The 18,636-nt window shown below is 39.8% G+C and overlaps 1 protein-coding gene across 9 annotated transcripts in view; it reads right to left on the bottom strand.

Annotated features, from left to right (window-relative positions):
• NAV2 (neuron navigator 2) overlaps positions 1 to 18,636 on the bottom strand; it is a 528,711-nt gene that overhangs the window by 111,613 nt on the left and 398,462 nt on the right. For all 9 annotated transcript variants that reach the window (XM_080982305.1, XM_080982307.1, XM_080982300.1 and 6 more), the window contains 4 exons: positions 12,496 to 13,609; positions 9,406 to 9,524; positions 6,736 to 6,844; positions 4,007 to 4,396 (listed from right to left, as the gene is read on the bottom strand). In XM_080982305.1, the coding sequence (XP_080838431.1) occupies positions 4,007 to 4,396; positions 6,736 to 6,844; positions 9,406 to 9,524; positions 12,496 to 13,609 (1,732 nt within the window). The remainder of the gene's footprint in view (positions 1 to 4,006; positions 4,397 to 6,735; positions 6,845 to 9,405; positions 9,525 to 12,495; positions 13,610 to 18,636) is intronic.

Below are 18,636 nucleotides of genomic sequence, written 5' to 3'. Positions count from 1 at the left end.
GTATTAGGTGCCTGCATTGTTCGCTAAGGTAACACCCTTCCCCTAGAGGCGGAAGAGTTTATGTCCCATAACAGTTTTTGAGATGTTATCCAATTGCGTCATTGCAACACAGTACTGGAATGCTGCCTTCCTCTGGGGCAAACATGAATATGAGCTTATATATCAAATTAAAAAGTCCAAAATCAACACTGCTGGGACTGAGTTTCCCTGCCCCACTGCTACAATATCTTGATTTCAATTGCTTCTAAGCAAATATGGCATTTGCTTATCCCCAAAACACCAACAAGCTCATATTCAGTCATTAATCTAACAGTCCAAGGGGCTTGCCAATGGATATGAGTAACTATCAATCTGTCATTTTATTAGGCACAGAGCCAGAGAGAGGGAGTCTAGCTTGGCTGGCTGCTGGTAGAGAAGGAGTATTGGACTATACAGACCTTTGGCCCAATCCAGGAAACCAATGCAATTGTGGAGTATAATTATTTCTCTGCATCTGTTAATGTTTAACCTAGAAACTCTTTCATGAGCACCAAGATAATTGCTGAAACATATATCGTCTACTTAACACTGGAATTGTTTACAAAAGCAAAGCCCACACAATGAAATAATATGTGTTATCTCAGTCACATAAGTAAGGATGCACATATAGAGTAGTATTATTAGCTAGAGTGTCAAACAGATGCTTATGGGCACTGCTTGGAAAAACTAAGACCGACTGACTGCTTTTCCATTTTTTCACACTATGTTGGTTTAATTTCTGTCCAATAAAGTGCATAACACACCATTCACGCTAGATAAAGGTAAAGGTAAAGGGACCCCTGACCATTAGGTCCAGTCATGGCCGACTCTGGGGTTGCAGTGCTCATCTCGCTTTATTGGCCGAGGGAGGCAGTGTACAGCTTCCAGGTCATGTGGCCAGCATGACTAAGCTGCCTCTGGTGAACCAGAGCAATGCACGGAAACGCCGTTTACGTTCCTGCCGGAGCGGTACCTATTATCTACTTGCACTTTGACGTGCTTTCAAACTGCTAGGTTGGCAGGAGCAGGGACCAAGCAACGGGAGCTCACCCCATCGTGGGGATTTGAACCGTCGACCTTCTGATCAGCAAGTCCTAGGCTCTGTGGTTTAACCCACAGCACCACTTCTGTTTATTTACTCAGAGATTTATATTCTGTCCTGTTACTGCATTCACAGCAGCTTACAGCAATTAAAATAGCTAATAAGAACTACAATATATGAAACAAACAGTAGAAAAATGCAAACATTTTAAGTGATAGTAGTTACAGTTCAGTAACTGCAGTCAGCATTTGCTATGTTGGATTTACTAGTTATAATTATGCTCTGCAGGCAAGCCACAAGTTAGGAAACTACCAGTCTGTGGTAGAAACAGTGATGCTGAATTTTTCATCTATTTTTGTTCCTGAGGGTTTCACGTTCAAGAATAGGAAACTGCAATGATATCTGACAGTAACAGGTTTGCCGTACAACACTTGAGTTTCACAGGCATATGCAAATATATTAACGAAATCATCCACCACTAGATGGAGCTACAAACAAACAAAAAAAGCAAAACTTTTACAAAGCACAGGCATCTGTCTCTGCAAGTGCATGTGCAAAGCTACCCTAACAAATCAGACAACCATCTATAGGAAGCCTATAATTTTCCCCAATTCATCCCCAATTCAATTGAACGTACATATGCATATATTTTATTGACCGAAGACATTCCTTTGATGAAAGGATTCAGAATCATTTAAAATAAACTCTCTTGGAAATAAAATGCATTCCAAATGCAGTTTCAGGTAAAGGTCATTTGCTTTGCAAATATTAGCACAAGAAACATTGAAAAGCAAAGTCTTGCACTACTTTATTTGCAGAAACATGGGATGGGCAAGCAGTGTGTTTGCTAGACCACTGGTTGCTAAAGGGTTCCTTTGATAATCATTTTCTAAACCTTTTGCAGGATAGAATTTTTATTTGTGTGTGTGCGTTTTTTTTACAATGTGTTTTTGAAACTGTCAGAGTAAAAATCAGCAGCCTCAAATTCAAGATGTTTCAGGTGAGGACCAAACTAGACAAGATGCCAGGAGATCCATGATTGCATTTCCTATGGACTTGAAGTTGTTTTTAGTTCAAAACAGTCAGAGGGATGATTTGAACAGGGAGCCAGTGCTGGACCAGGGCACTGAATCCATTCCCCTCCACTGTTTACCTTGGCGTACCTGCAACAGTTTACATTTATATGGGACTGACACACATAAAACCCATGGACAAGACAGTAATTTCAACACAAAAGTCACTTCCATGTTGGCACGAGCCAAATTGTGATCCTAGTGTATGTGGTTTGTACCATATACTGAGACTAGCCAACTGGCAAACAGGTAGTACTTGGCGGGAATTTTATATCCCTTAAATCTGGTAAGAGATCCTAAGGAATCTCTGCTTCTTCTTTTTATCTTGGCCGATTAATTTGATCCATCAGAACTGTTATAAACCATTTCTTGAATCAAACACACATTTCATTTGCACCTGCTCTCTACTTAAGGACATCAGATTGCAATAGGTTCATCTGTATTTAGGGAGGCAAGGAAGGAGAGACAAATAAGGATGGGGTCCATAATGTTCAATGTGTGGAGAGCTCAGATTTTGTAACTGAAGTTTTTTAGAGGTTCTCCTGGTCCAACATACTTTTCAAAAAAGCACCAGCCTTTTTAATTCCGTTTTCTTGAAGTAATTATTTTCCTATAAATATGTGTGTTTAAATAAATAACATTATTTGGTGCTCAAAAAATGGATTTGTATACCATGTATACAATACTAAAAGTGATCATTTTCTGATCAATGTTTCCTTCCTTCCTTCCTTCCTTCCTTTTCTGTAGGAATACTTCCACATTATTAATGTTTTTTGATAAATCATTTCACTGAAGGTCCATCAAGTGTACTCAAAATCTTCACCTACAAGCAGTATATGTTGCATAACAAACATAATTTTCCACGTAACGATAATCTCCTATATTAACTTGACAGCATCTAGATTTTTAAAATAATTCTGAAAAAGCTCTTGTTGAACTAAGAGTAGAAATAGGCACCTCCTTGTGGTGACAGGGAACGGTGCAGCAATTCTCTTTTAGACACCCACTAAAACACAACACACCCCTTCACTATAATCTGCTTGAGTGCAGGAAGCTTTTGCAACCAACCGGAACCGCGCCTCAGTTGTCAAACATTTCGGAAGCCAAACAGGCTTCCGGAATGGATTACATTTGACAACCGAGGTTTGACTGTATAGTTAAGGCAGAGGTGTTAAATTTAATTCTACCATTATAGGCTGTGAGCATTCTAAAATGTTTCTAAAACGCAGACTATTTGTACAAATTCTCTGAAGAATGGTGGCAGGAAAACATATCCCCCCAAGAATTTGAAACTTTATAGTAGTCAATAATTCAACATGCTGCTTCAGTGTCCTACCATGTCACAATATACTAGGGAGGAGTGGCGTGTTTGCTGTGGGGTGTCCCATTACCCTGAAAAAACCAAATAACTCAACCAACTGCTTTACAGATCCTTGTAATAGACTGTAGTGTTCTTAGGAGACGTTTCACTATAAAAGTGTCTGCATCAGGCATGCATAACAGGAACAAAATCTACATTCTTATGGAAGTGCTTGAACATCTGCATCCTGTGTCAAGCAAACAAAGTACATCTGATAATTTATTAGTCCTGATGCATGGCCTTTATGGCCACCTGCGGCTCTTCTTGCTCCTCCCTTCTCCTGTAGGGAAGAGCCTAAAATCTAGACTTGGATCATCAGCTTTATGGAACCAGTTGAAGCTACCATAAACACACACGTCCATGTATCTTTAATATTACGTATTTTCATAAAGTATTGTAATGGTTATAAAATGCTCTGGGAGCCAATTCTGGTTCAAAGGAAGATTATACTATTATTATTATTATTATTATTATTATTATTATTATTATATCAGTAAACTTGAATGTACTCACCCACTTGTAATATCATCAGTCCTTATATTTTTTCCCAGAACGTCTCCGTCACTCATGTAACCCGTGGCATCCATGTTGATTCCTTCAAGATCTATTTCATCACCTCCTTTGTCGGTGATATCCACATGACAAACGTTACTGCCCCGCGATGCTAGCTGTCTTCTTAAGGGAGCTGAATACATATAACGCCCTGATTCTGCATTGATGAACCGGCTGGCATTGGCTCTTGGAGGATATCCATTGCCCACTGATGGAGCATCACCTGCCTGAAGGCGGGGACTAGACTGCCCAAGTCTCCATGATAAGGGTGTCGGTCTTCCAGTCATACTGAGAATACTGCGTCCGCTTATTTCAGTGGTGACATTGGTATCAAAGGTGGTCTCCAAGGTGCTTGAAAGAATAAGAAATCAAAATTATGAAAGAATTTAAAACTGGGAAACTTTTAATCAAAATACATTTCATTTGTAGTGAATAACAAGGGTCCTCCCCATTGTTACAAATGCAGCTGATTGTTTGTACTTGCAATGAGTCTTGTTCTACACTTTGAAGACCCTATCAGCTGATAGTAGGACTCCAAAATGTCTTGCAAACCCCCTTTTGGGCTAAATTAGGCTTGGAAGGCCTAATTAGGCCTTTGGGAAGGAGGCTTCCCACTCTGTTATAAAGGGATTTAATAAAAACACAACTGTAGTTTTAAAATACTGGATTCATTTCAAACCTCTTCTGCTGAGATGCTTCGATACAATGCTTAGATATACTGAACTCTAGCCTAACTCTTAAAAAAAACCTGCAGCCTTGCTTTGTGTTAAGACCTCTATGAGCTACAACACTGAAAGAACAGAAATATATTTGCATGTACTGTGAATATGGAGGTAGGCACTTAATTAAAAATCTTCATCCTTGCTGAAGGAATCCTACAGGGAACATATTTGAGCAACACATGCTTCATCACTGTGACTAAGTGAAAGCTTTACACCTCTCAAGACAAGAAATACTTTTAAAATACAATTTAGGCTATTGCATTTTTTCCTTGGAGGTCGAAAAGGGAGCTTGGATTCCTAATGTTATAATATGGTGTGCTGGGTGATTTAACAGCTACAAATCACAGAATGTCACATTCTTGTGGTTTTATTAGCTTCCTTTAACAGTTAGCTGAAATGCTAATTTGATCATCAAAAAATTGGATTAAGTGTATACAATGGCCTGGATTCAGTGATATTGTGAATGAATTTTATGTTTGATTTCATTTCCCCATATGCAGTGCCCTATGTTCCCTGAAAATCTGTGCTGGAATATTGAAGGACCCTCCAGACCTGTGTGGTAGGTGATCCTGGAAGATGCAGAGAAAGGATGGGAGGAAATTGCCTTCACTATATTGCCAGCCCTTTTGAAAATGGAAGGACCACTCTGGTCCCGAGCCAGTGTTTTAAGGTTTCTTGCAGTAAGATCCAAGTATTCTTCCAGATTTTATATTTGTTTGTGGATGTGTACTGGGAGCAGCCTTTCTTTGATTAACAAGAAACATTGTACACTATTCTTCAATCATTTTCTACAGTTACTGCTTGAAAAGAGGAACATGGAAATCTGAGTTATACCATGTCAAACCATTGATCCATCAAACTCCATGTTATTGAATGGTGCCAGATGTCCAGGATTTCAGGCAGGAGTCTTTCCCAGCCCTACCTAGAGATACTGAGGCACATTTTGCATGCAAAGCATTTGCTCTACCACTGAACTATATGGGTCTACATTATTTCTTTTGTGGCTGATTTTATTTCCTAGTTACATAACATATACTATAAGAACGGGCACTGAAACATGCAAAATGCCTCCATTCTGACTATCTGCCAGAACAATAAGTATTCTACAGGGTTCTGAGCAAGTCTAATGACTCCATAGTAATTGTCATTAATCACACTGAGCCACTGTATTAATTTAAACTTCAAAAGGAAAACTGATGTGCTGGAAGTTCCTAAGTGCAGGAACTAAATTAATTGAATTTTCCAGGCAAACTTTCAAATGCTGAATTCATTTGAGATCTTATGCTAAGAGGTATCCATGCGCTTAACAGTCAAATTAAACTAGCTCTTTAATGTCTTTGCACGTCATATTCCTTCCAAAACCTTTTGTTAAAAACTTAAGTTGGCAATCTAACTGAGTATTGGCTTAACAACAGACATTTTGTTTTATCTCTGAAATGTTACTGGGGAGTCCTAAAAGTTGCTTTTCTCTTAAAAATCATATATATGTGCATCACTTAAAAAAATTATAAGGCTTTGTTTGACCAAAGAGCAGGTAGGAATTCAAGCTATGCACCTTATCAAACAGGTCACGTAAAGTTCAGCTGCTTGTTTAAACACAATATTGTAAATCTGGTAAAAATGCATTGAAGTCTCTCATAAGTAACATTTTAAGTAGTAACCTTTGCACATTTTTATTCAAACATCACCTAAAGTATGTAACAAGCATTTATTCAGGGTTAGGCTTCTATATACAGTCTGGTTTTCTCCTCTACCAAAATTTACTTCATCATCTTTAGACAGTTTAGAACCTGGGCTTTTAGTTTTAAAAAAGAATAAAGCACAATACAGTACATGCTTAGTTCAGTCAATGCTTGTCATTACCAGTCTTAAATTGTTTCTCGGGGCAAAAACTGAGTCAAGGACAGGAAAAACAGGCCCCCACAGTTCTTCTTCTATTTGAACAGAGAAGCAATTCATGCCTCCCACCTGTGAGAAACCTGGGTCCCTCGTAAGCTTGACATGGTCTCCTCCAAGTTTTGTCGCAGATCAGCGATATTCTTGACGGTTCGCAATCGTCGAGCTTCTGGATCTTCCCCTATGAAAAAATATAATTGTTAGAGGGGAAAACAACTAGATTTTATTACCAACAGAAATTGCCATCTTTTTATGGCTCCAACCCAAATGTGGTTTGCTTCTTTTACAGTTAATGCATACTAGCATCAGTTTTTTATGGAATGGGTACCTACTGTTGATGTACAATAGCACATTAATGACATTAGGAGGATCCCTTCCACAACAACCAGTATCAAATGCTTAATATACTAAAATATTACTCTTGCTACTGACAAGGTCTTTTTCCTAAGCCATATTATTGATCACTTAATTGTTAAAGCAAATACTCAGTGCATTTCAGAAGAATATAGTACGGCTTGTAGTCTGAAGGTTGTAGTTTGAAAGCGCTGATAACTGGAATACTTCAGTCACTTTTGAACATAAGATGCTTACCTTTTTTCAAAAAATTTAAAAAATGCTGCTTATAGGAGCCTGAACAGACTTAGTTGACCAAACAGTTCTTTAGCTTGAAAAATTATGAATTTTCTCGCTCAACACATCCTTGCATCGTATCAGTTATCATGCTGGCTGACTGAGAGGGAAACAACTAAACCCTCATCAGTATGAGGACTGTAACAAAGGATCATATTCCAAAAATCTACTTTTATGAGTCTTGATTTAAAAAAATGAACTACAGAGTAGCTTTTGCAATCCTGTAAGTTTTAGTGATCCAGGTTTTTTTGGGTGTGTGTGTGTATGTGTGTTAAAGACACTACAAGGACTCCTCAGTCTTGCAAAACTGTTATTCTCTTTTATAATACGATTTCTTGTGCAAGAAATTAAAGTAGACATATTCTTGGCATACTTTCCTCACATTTTGAATTTTGTAGGAAAATGTGGAAGTTGCATAATATTTGAGGAATTTTTAACAATGATCTTTTGTACAGCAAATACTTGTCTTGCAAAACGGAAAGGAGAACTCTGTTAATTCATGGAATGAATCACAGATTCAAAGTGAAAAATCATTTTCATGTGTTCATTAACCTAAGTGAAGCCTGAGTTTTTAATACATAACTTATTTGATCTGATGAGGGTACCCTAGGAAGAGATGAGAAAGCTCGTCCTAAAGTGGTTTTTATTAACTATACAGATTCAGAAGCTCATTCATTCTTCATCTCCATACTGCTTCTTCCTCACCCTAATTTATTTTGCTAGCGGCCTACAATTTATAAGACTATCTGCTGAATGCCACTAACCATCTGTCTTTGTGAAACTGTTGTCCCACTTCTCATGGTGCTTGATCAAAAGTTACAGCGTGCTAAAATAAAACATTTCCAGTTTTGATGACAAAGGACCAATACGAGTTAGCTATTATTTGCTTTTTGTAGATGTGTAACTCAGGTCTGGAAGATTTCCTGAGGCACCACTACATGGGGAACGCATATCTTTCCTTACTGGTTATGCTGATATGTGTTTCTATATACCTTAGGTAGCCAATCTCTCACTAGAGGCCCAGATGACTACAGTTGCTTGGCTTGCCCATTGTCACTTCAGTTGCTTCAACAGCTATGATCACTCCCAGACAAGAACAGCGCAGCCTCGCCACAGTTGGCCATGCACTTGTAACCCTGTCTAGATTACTGTAATGTGCAGTATGTGGAGCTACCCTTCTGCCTAGTTCACCAGCATAATCTAGTACAAAGTGGGACACCCAGCTTTGCAAAATTGCACTGGTGTTGAAAGATCCTGGCTACAGAGCCAGGTTCAATGCTTTGTTGTTGATATTTAAGACCCTGAACAATTGCTTAGAAGCCATATGGGCAAGTAAGTTGTATATAAATTAATAAAGAATAACAGCAGACTACCTCCTCCAGCATAGACCAAGATGAGCCTCGAAATCTTCTGCTGAAGCTCTGCTAGCAATTTCTCAACCAACATACTATCACTTGGTTCCAGCACAGAAGTGGACTTTCTTGGTGATAGATCCACCCTTTGGAATGCCCTTCAGTTAGTTCAAGCAGCAGAGTAAAGTAACCAGCCTTAATCACCTCTTTAAGTTATGTATGTTTACTCAAGCTTTCCAGGGCTCTACGCACGGCTAAGTTTTATATATGGTATATAGTATTGCTCTGCTTGTATTTTGCTTTCAAAAAGTCTTATTCGAATATTGTTATTCTACTTTTACACTGATACCTTCATGGTTATATTTTATGTAAGCCATATAGAGATTTATTTTTACATCAACTAAGAAATATATTGAATAAATAAACAGGACTCCCACTGTTTGCCATGGTGGCAAAAAGGAGTAATAAAATAATAAATTTAATGAAGACAGAGAATGTTCTCTACTGGTCATGCAATGTGAATCTCCCAGCCCTTAAATTTTAAGGATTTATCCAGCCCATCCTGGAAAAATGGTCCCCACATTTGCAGCCAAAGAACAGGACTGGGAAGGTTAGGCAGGGCCTTTTCACCCAGAATCAGAATAAAAATGCACACTAATCTCCTTCCCATCACAGAAGGGAGATAGTGGTAGCTAATGATTTCATTTAGCCCCATCCTTTATTCCTCTGTATTAACAAAGTCAACACATGTAAGTCTTACCAGAAAGATCTTCTAAAATAGGCTGTGTAGTTTTAGTGTAAGGAGCAGAATCCATGCTTGTGCTCATCCCTCCAGTGCTGGGCTCGGCCGTTACATTCCCTTCATTGTCTGTCTGGGATCTTAAGTTCAAAATATGAGAGAGAGAGAGAGAGAGAGAGAGAGAGAGAGAGAGAGAGAGAGAAATGTAGTCATTCATATGGCAAAAAAGAATTCCAGCACCAATACAAGTACACTTGCCATCTCGCATTGTGTCCTCTCCCCAGGATATACTAGCAGACTGACTTTACATAATTCATTAGTCCCATGTTGAGCTATGTCCTAGAAATGGAAACAAGCACTCAACTGTAAAAAATATATGAAATATTCACTGTCAAATACAGGCCCACAGACTGGCTATACAAATACCTTCACATTTTTAAATTAAGCGTTCAGCCTGGTCAACAACCTTTATTGCTGTTTTATGATCCAGCCATCACTGATGACAACAGAGACTACTTTAGGCAATGTGATGCAGGCTGTTTGTGTCAGTTTCTTTTTTTATTTAAAGTATTAGTTCCATTTGTATACCCCCTTTCCTCCAAGAGGCATAGTGTTTTAGATCTATCATATTAAAGCAGCATATAACTTCCTAGTGCTTTTTTAAAAATCTCTGTTAATTTTTATTCTAGCATTTAGGAGCTGGTTTACTTGTGATGGTGACCACATGACAGCTGCTGTAACATGGTTCACTCTTTGTGTGAAGTGGCTCAGCATGTGGTTTGGATGATTTTCTTAACGCCAGTGCAAGGTTGGTATAGAAGAAGAAATCAACTCCTCGGCTGGGTTGGGTATGAGCCACAATGTGTGAATAGTTTACTCTTGACTAACAGTCAGCGCATGTCAATCTATGCTGACTTTCATGTTGGAACTATACAGAAGGTGCCTTTCTTTACATATCCCACTGCCATGTGAGAGATGCCAAAACAGATAGGAATCCTTTTGATGCAAAGTTAAGCAGATGGCTTATTTCTATGGGATCATTAACAACAGAATGGCATATGCTGGGAAGGAGTATTCTTATTATGAGCATTCCTATTTATTCTTATCTTTAGAAGGATTTAATAGATCTTATGTTCTCAAATGAACGCAAAGTATCAGAAAATCCAGTCTAGATATTGCTTCATACATGACCCTCTAAGTACATTACACACTTTGTCAGAGTCCTCAGAAATAAATCAAAGATGTTCCCAATACTTCAAAAAGAAATTTAAAGTCATCAGCAACGTCCAGACATCACAAGAAACTAAGTTTTCTCATGACAGCAACCAGCTAATTTCCCTTAAGCTTGTGCACTCCCTAGTCTGCTCTCCTCCTCCAGTGAAGCCACAAGGAGGAGTTGGGAAGCTTTCACTTCTGATTGCAGCTAACCACGGTTTAGCTTATGTCCAAACACAAAACTGTAGTTAATCTTAACTATAGGTTGTTGAAGCAAGCTAGCTTCATAAAACACAGTTTGAAATTGGCTTGTTTTAAACAAATCATGGTTTGGTGGGTTCAGACAACCTGATAAGATGCAGTGAAAGCTTCTGAGAGCCTCATCACAGTTGCATTGGAAGAACGTGCTGGATCAGACCAATGACCATCTAGTCCAGCACACTGTGACAGAAGTCCAACCAGATATCTGTGGGAAACCCATAAGCACGACCCAAACCCAAGAGCACAACCCCCTCCTATGGTTTCCCTCAACTGGCATTCAGGAGCATTGCTGCCTCCAATTGTGAAGAGGGCCAGGGGAGTGTACAAGCCTGGGGGGTACTATATGTGCAGTTTATCATGATATTGGAATGTAGCCATTAACTGATTAGTCTGTTAACCTTGAATTAAATGTTTATGAATTTTAAAAAGCATTTCAGCCAGAGTCAGTTGATTAACTTTATGAATTGCTACAGCAATACAATAGAAAAATATATAAACCTATTAAAAATATAATAAGAGAAAATGCCCAGGGGAAAAAATCTTTGTCTGGTACCAAAACAATGCCAAGTTGACACCAGGCTGTCCTGGGGAGAGCATTCCATAGATGAGGAGCTCCTACAGGAAAGGCCTGCTCTTTCATTGTCACTCTCCAAACCTCCCCTGAAGGTGGCACACAGAGAAAGGTCTCACATGATGACCTCAGGTTCTGGACAGATTTATATGGGGAAATGCAGTCCTTTAGGCATAGGAGTCCTGATTTGTATATGACAGTAAAGGTGAAAACCTACAATTTGAATTTGGCCCAGAAACAAATCAGCAGCCAGCACAATTGGGTTAGAACCAGCTTTATATGGTAATGCCTTTTTCTCCCAGTTAACAACTGAGCTGCCATAGTTTTGTGCTAATTGTAGTTTCCAAAGCAACTTCAAAGACAGCCCCATGTACAATGCACTGCACTAGTCTAACTTGGAGGTTACCAGAACATAGGCAACCAAAGCCAGCTGGGCTTCCAGCCAAAGCTAGTTGAGACCACTTTTGCCTCCAATGACAATGCCAGATCCAAGAGTATCAAGTTACACAGCTGCTCCTTCAAGGGGAGTGCCATTCCATCCAGAACAGGATGTAATCTACTTATTTAGGCTGAGAAACCTACCACTAACAGCATCTCTGTCTTATCTGGATTCAGCAATCTGCTTTAAACATTTCTGCCAATTTCCAAACATCTCTATAATCGCTATATAGTTGTGGCGAGGGATTTTTCATTTTGTACCTTGAGCAACCCTGTGTTATTAAGGTTTGGCACAAAATGTAACCAAACCATAATCTTACCATTATTATTATTATTATTATTATTATTATTATTATTATTATTTGTAGCCTAGAAACATACAGTTGTATTTCTTCTTTTGTGTCGCTTTCACAGTTAACTTGAGACACAAATAAAAAGAAGCTCTGTCCTACGCACACCACAAGTCTGCTGCTTATTAGGATCTGGAACGCTCGTTTGGGGTGGAAACCAAACTCAAGTTGTTATTGTAGGTTTTTTCCTACTTCTAGAGAAAGCATGCCACAGAAGAAGCAGACTACGTTAAGCGAGTCAGACTTGACACACCCTGCTTAAAAAGTTACTCCTACCTGTACATGAATGGTGCTACTGTGGCAGTATTCGGGTGGCTGTATTGCTGCTGTGGATGAGGTAGCTGAACACTCACAGTATTGCTTCCTGTGGTCTGTGTGGTACTGCCTGTGGGCCCATTGACAGCCTGGGTACTGCTACTAGTACTCAGAGCAGGCACCCCTCCAATGCCTCTCCCTTCAGAGGAGGCCAAACTTGACGTGGAACTGGAATTCCTGCTGTCCAGCTGGGGCTTCTGATGAGAGAGGCCTGAGGCAGGCTTCCCACTGCGGCTTCTCTCTCCATCCTTTGCCGAACAGCTTGGGGCACTTGAGGATTTCCCTGTGGCGGTTTTCAACCCTGGTTTTGGTATTCCACTGTGCGAAGGGGCAGGTGCCTCCTTCTTGGCACTGTTTAGCTTTCCTCCTTTAGGGATAAAGCTTGCGATCTTGGAGGATTTTTTTGGCATCTCGGTTGTAGCTGGTGGGATCTGTTCTTCTTTCGGCTCCTCTTTCACGTCTGCTTTCTCGGTTACGGATATTCTCTTGGCAACGTCTTTGCCCTTTTCCTTTTCTTTATCCTTCTGCTTCTCCTTTTCTTTCTCATTGCCCTTTGGGGAACTCTTCTTATTGGTCAGTGCCCGACTGAACGTTCTTTGTGCAATTCCCTTGAGTGCAATTTTGGGACTGTTTGATGGGGGGTTGTTTGCGTTCCGATTCGCAGCTTCAATCTCTTCACTTTCCTCAAAGCTAGGGAGGGCCTCTAACCTTTCACAACTAGTGTCCCGAGACCCCGGACATTCAAGGGATGACCCTCCTGCTTTGGAGCCTCCTTTTGTATTAAAAAGCTTCAGCTTTTCCAGCATGGATTTCTGACCGTTGGGAGTTGGTTTGACCATCTCTGGAGAGGATTTCGGAGGTTCCTGGACCTGCTGTTTTACTGATAATATGGAAGACGTAGCTGTGTGCTTGGCACTGAGTGATTTGCTGCGCCAAGGTTTAACGGCAGAGTTGGGCTGGGGGATGGCTGAGGAGTTATTGCAACCGGCAATGTTGTTGCTACTGCTGCTTTGGGTTGAAGGTGGTGCATTTTCATTCATTCCTGTGGGCTGAGAGGCTAAATTGTCTGCTGGCTCTGGAGACAGAGAACAAAAAGAAAAGAAAATCATGATGCCTTGGTTTTTGGAAAGTCTTCAGGTGAACACAGCTTGCTTTCACAAAATGCTGACATCTAACAGCAGCTACGAAATACTAAGGTAACGTTTTATATGACCTGAACACAACACTATCTATGTCATTCAAAACAAAATCTGTTTTATTTTTGTTCTTTGGGGGGGGGGCAGTAAAATAATAGCACAATCAACTCATCAACAATTAAAATTGTTAAGTTTTTTTAAAAAGCCTTCTGGCAGGGACCTTCTGTTTCTTATTGCTATGAATTACCTTGTCTACTTTTAGTTGCTTACCAAATAATAGAGAATAATGTACTTTAGATGTTACCTAACAGCAACTACATTCAAATAAATGCACATGATCAGTGTGTGTCAGAGTATCCTGCTCAGACACTAACAGCGCACTATTAGAAAATTTAAAAATATAAAAACTTTATAACCCAAACTGTCTGCTTTATACTGAGCAGAATTAGCTCTGCTGAAGTTTGCTACTTGGCAAAAATCCAACTGTAACATGGATCAAACAGCACAACACACACATGCACACCCTATCAGAAGATCCTTCTGATAACTGCAAGCTCAGTTTCTAGTCCAGTAAAACACTGAATCAAACCCAAATCCACAAAACCGAAACTCATCATATCCTTATTCACGGAGCAACAATAAATGATACATCTTTATCTCATAATTGAAACCAGCTGAAGTAAAAAGAGCTAGCTGAAAATGCTTCCTTGGCAAGTCCAAATCTCTTATTGATTCTGTCTGTTTGAAAGCATCTCATTCAATGAATACGAGAGCATAAGAACCACAGTTGCTTACCCACCGCTTGAGAGCCACTTCTTTTCTAAAGTTACTCTTTGCAAACTCTCTCTTCTGGAGACATTACATCCCAATTACTGCAAATATGTCTTCTGTTATGCTGCTCATGTTTCCAATTAACTTTTGTCATCTCTGACTGTTAGTCTGCCCAGGAGCTTGCTGGGGATTAACGGCTTTTACCTGCCGTCCCAGATCCTCTAGCAATAAACGGCATCTAGAGCTTCTCAAGCTGGTTTTTTTATAAAAAGAAAAAAAAGAAAAAATTTGAACTTAAAAATAAACAACGGCTGAGAGCGAATGTTTGCAGCAGTTTGTGGGGGGAAAACTGTGAATGCTGTTCTGTGAATCACTAACTGCTGCAGCCACACAGAGGCTGTTTTGCTTCACTTTTGGCTGCTCACTGAAGATAAAGCTCTGTTAACCTCCCTCGCATGATCCATACCAGACCACCTCACATTTCCAAGCACACCCATCTTCCTTACGTAGCAGGGATGTGAATTTCCAGGAGAACCCTCTTGTAATAAGCCCATGGTCATTTCACACTGTTACGTCCTAACTAGAAGAGCAGATGTGTATGCTTGTTTTATAGAAAGAAGGCATTGCTAGGATGTGGGAAGATTTCCAGTGTGTTGGATTATTAACCACAACCCGTTAAAACTGGACGGTCTCTGCTGCAGTTTCCTCCCCAGAAAGCGTTATGCCAGGAGTCACAGAAAGGCATGGCGCAGGAGAAATTTTATTAACAGACCTAGATGCAGGGAGAAGAGCTTTTCATGGATTAATTAGCACACACATTTAATTGGTGCATCGTCAACCCATATGGGCTCTTTCACAAGTTATGCTAAATGCACCTAAAAAGGCAGAGCTCAAGGGTACCATTGACTGTAAACCAACGTAGTATGTGCACAGACCTCAGATCTGTCTTAGTGCCAAAGTGTCAATTAAGCCTTTAAGCCACTAAGGATTTATTGATAGGTTTCAGTAAAAGATGCATTCTTACTATGTTTTTCATGTGTTTCTGCAATGCAGGACTGAGTATAGGCACTAGTCTAGTTGCCTCTGATAAGAAAGAATCAAATCTAGGTAGGGCTAAATGCTTTTCGGTCCTCTCAACATCTAGCAATGAATGAGCAGCAGGCTAGTAAAAGTTCCTCTTCACTTGTAAATTTGTAAAATTTATTTGCAAAAGCTGCTGTGGTGTTTAAAGGAGAGGTTTTTAGAAACTTTTTTGTAATTTATTAAGCAGCCCTGAACTGTGCAAAGCTATTCTTTATCCATCCCACCCACAACTTGTTGTCTCCTGTACCATTCCTTGATCCTCATTTTCTCTCTCACTACTCTCAATTCTTATCCTCTTCTCCGATCTCCCACTCTTATTTTATCTCTCTGTTCTTCCTTTTCCTCACAACTATAAACTGCTGCCAGCACACATTGCCTTCTCAATTAGAAATAAACAATGCCCTCATCCTTAATCCTGTTATATCTGTATCTGTATAATGAGGATTGTATTACCTCATCATAAAACCTTTTAATGAGGACTGCTTTTATGTATACAATATGTTTTATTCTCTGAAGAAACTTCTAGTGGTCAGAGAGCTGAATATGGGAAACTTTAAGCCACAACTTTGTTATGGACAGACTGTGTAACTTTAGAAGTAACTCAGTGTTGCTCATCATCAGCTCCCAATATGGAGTTTCTGGAATAAGATGCACGTCCCTGAGGACTTTACCACATGCCTGCCTCCATCTCTTGATCAGTTTTTACTTACAAAAATTTGCTGCTCAGTGTGGTAAATTGTTTTGGCCCTATCTCAACAATACATAATAAAAAGCTTCACTTCCTAAAGAAATTTTCATTTCAATTAGCTCTGACTTTGTCCTGCTGAACACTCAACTGATTTTATGATGAGTTAAAATCCCATTTGTCTTATTTTGTGAAGCTGTATTCTTTTTGCAAGAACCATTGCTGACTTTTATCGACAACAAATGAAATGTCTTCAAATTCAAAATACAGCTAGGCTGAATAACCACTCACTATGCCTCTTTCATAGACAAGTGCTGTGCCTAGAGTTTATTTAATTCCAAGTGTTTCTGTTACACAGATGATGGTGGTCTTGTTTGAATGCCAATATACACTGCAGTACAGCTAGGTTGGATTTCATCCGCTCCTGTAATGTCTTGACTGCAAACGCATGCCTAACCATTTGCAATGAGAAGATGCATATGGTTTGAATTGTTCTGTGAAATGCTAGAGAGCGTGCACTATAATAAATGCCACAGAAAATATATGCAATTTCCCATCATTTGTCAAACACAAGCTGCTCTCTCACTATCTGTGTAACTTTGCTAGAAGTAACCAAAAATGCCTCTAAATATTACCAAACATAGTTCTAGGCAGACTCACAGTGAGTACCCAAAAAGAAACATAAATATAAGAGATTTTCATAAAGCAAATATAGTTAAATGGTGTCTGGAATTTATCAACATAAGAAAGCACAAATGAAAGAAAATACAGCAGAAAATAAAATTAGATCAGTTTAACAATTCTTTAATGCATATGACTATCTAGTCTATTCGCCAAACACCACTCAGAGCATGCTGGGTTGTGCCCATAAAGTAACCTGGGCCAATTTCATTCATACACAGCAGATTGTGTGAAGCCAGACACCATATGAAACAGTTCAGGTCTTAGTTAAAACACATAAAGGGAATCTTCAGCAACAACTTTACATTTTAGTCTACAAAAATAAATATACCCGGAGATGGAAATACAGTAGTCATGTTACTAATTCAGAGAAAAAAGCAGTGTATTTCAACAGAGATCTGGGTGAGCCAGGGGGAAATAGAAGCATGACTGATTCATGCTTCTGATTAGTTACACCTGCAGTAACATTTAATAACATAGGTGCCATCTCGCACTGAAGATTGTGTCTGCAACATAACACGGATGTGTGATGTCACACACACATCATGCATGTAGTACATGTGATGTCACACACACTGACCGACCAGCAGTTGCAGCTCCTCTTCTTCCTCCTCCCTCACCGACCAGAGCCAGACACAGCAGCCCCTCCTCTCTCACGTTGAAGAGATGGGGACAGTGGCGAAGGGCTTCAACTTGCCCATTGATTTTTTGGGCGGGCAGCCCCCACATATATAGCCAAAGCACCCATGGCCCCCTGGACTTAGCTCCAGAGTTTAATATGGAGATCCTAGATGAATCATAATGAGATGCATGAACACCACCTTCCCTCAGGATCTCCCTATAGCCACTACATCAAAGTCATACTTCGAATGCCACTGTTTCTACACATAATTCTGGCCCTCTGTATATTATCACAGGCAGAAACTCATATTGTGTATCAGTAAATATGTCCACCTCATGGTGCTTCCAAGAACCACCATGGCCTGGGAGATCTGCCAAATTGAAAAAATGTGAACTGCCACTGTACAGAATATATTTCCCAGCCCCTCTTGAACCTGTGCTCTCTTACTGTAGCTCGCTTGCATAAGACCTTGAGTAGTAACAGAGAGTTTTTAGTCCTACGATGTTGTCTATATCCTTAAGAGACAGTGTAGTGCTGAAGATGGGACTTGAACCATGGAGAGTGGATGTCAACTACCTGGTCTGCAGGGACCTTAGGCCACTCAATGCCTCACAGTGATAGCTGAACCTTCCTCACAATACTGTTGACAGAATAAAATGAGGGGAGAATGCAGCCCTGAGCTTCCAAGAGGATGGGCGGGGTGGGGGAATATAAATGCAATAAATAAAATTGCATTTACACAGAGAAGAAAGGGGCTTCTGGTTGTGAGAACTAACTTTGAAATGTGAGGCGGGGACCCCACAATGCTACAATACAGGCATATTTATTTCCTTGTCTGGCCTTAAGTGACTACAATTTCTTATTGTCTTTGTTTAAACACTGTATAAGTACTTGAAATGCTAGAGGCACTCCTATCATCCCATTATGCAACAATAGAAGATGTGAGGTGCTTTTAAAAACTGAGCAAGACTTGCCCCTCTATGTAGTCTTTCAGGATTTAAGTCATTTGTAATAACAAACACTGACAGGTTTGAGATGACGGAGCCCTCCAAAGAGCCCTTGGAAGGCTGATTCTCCTTGGACCCTGACTGAATGTTTTAATGAAACTCCACAGAGAGAGGTCT

Source organism: Podarcis pityusensis (genome assembly GCF_964106645.2).
Source record: "Podarcis pityusensis genome assembly, chromosome: 1".
Lineage (NCBI taxonomy): Eukaryota > Metazoa > Chordata > Lepidosauria > Squamata > Lacertidae > Podarcis > Podarcis pityusensis.
The sequence above is the reverse complement of the archived record's forward strand: the minus strand, read 5'-3'. Positions and strand labels throughout refer to the sequence as shown.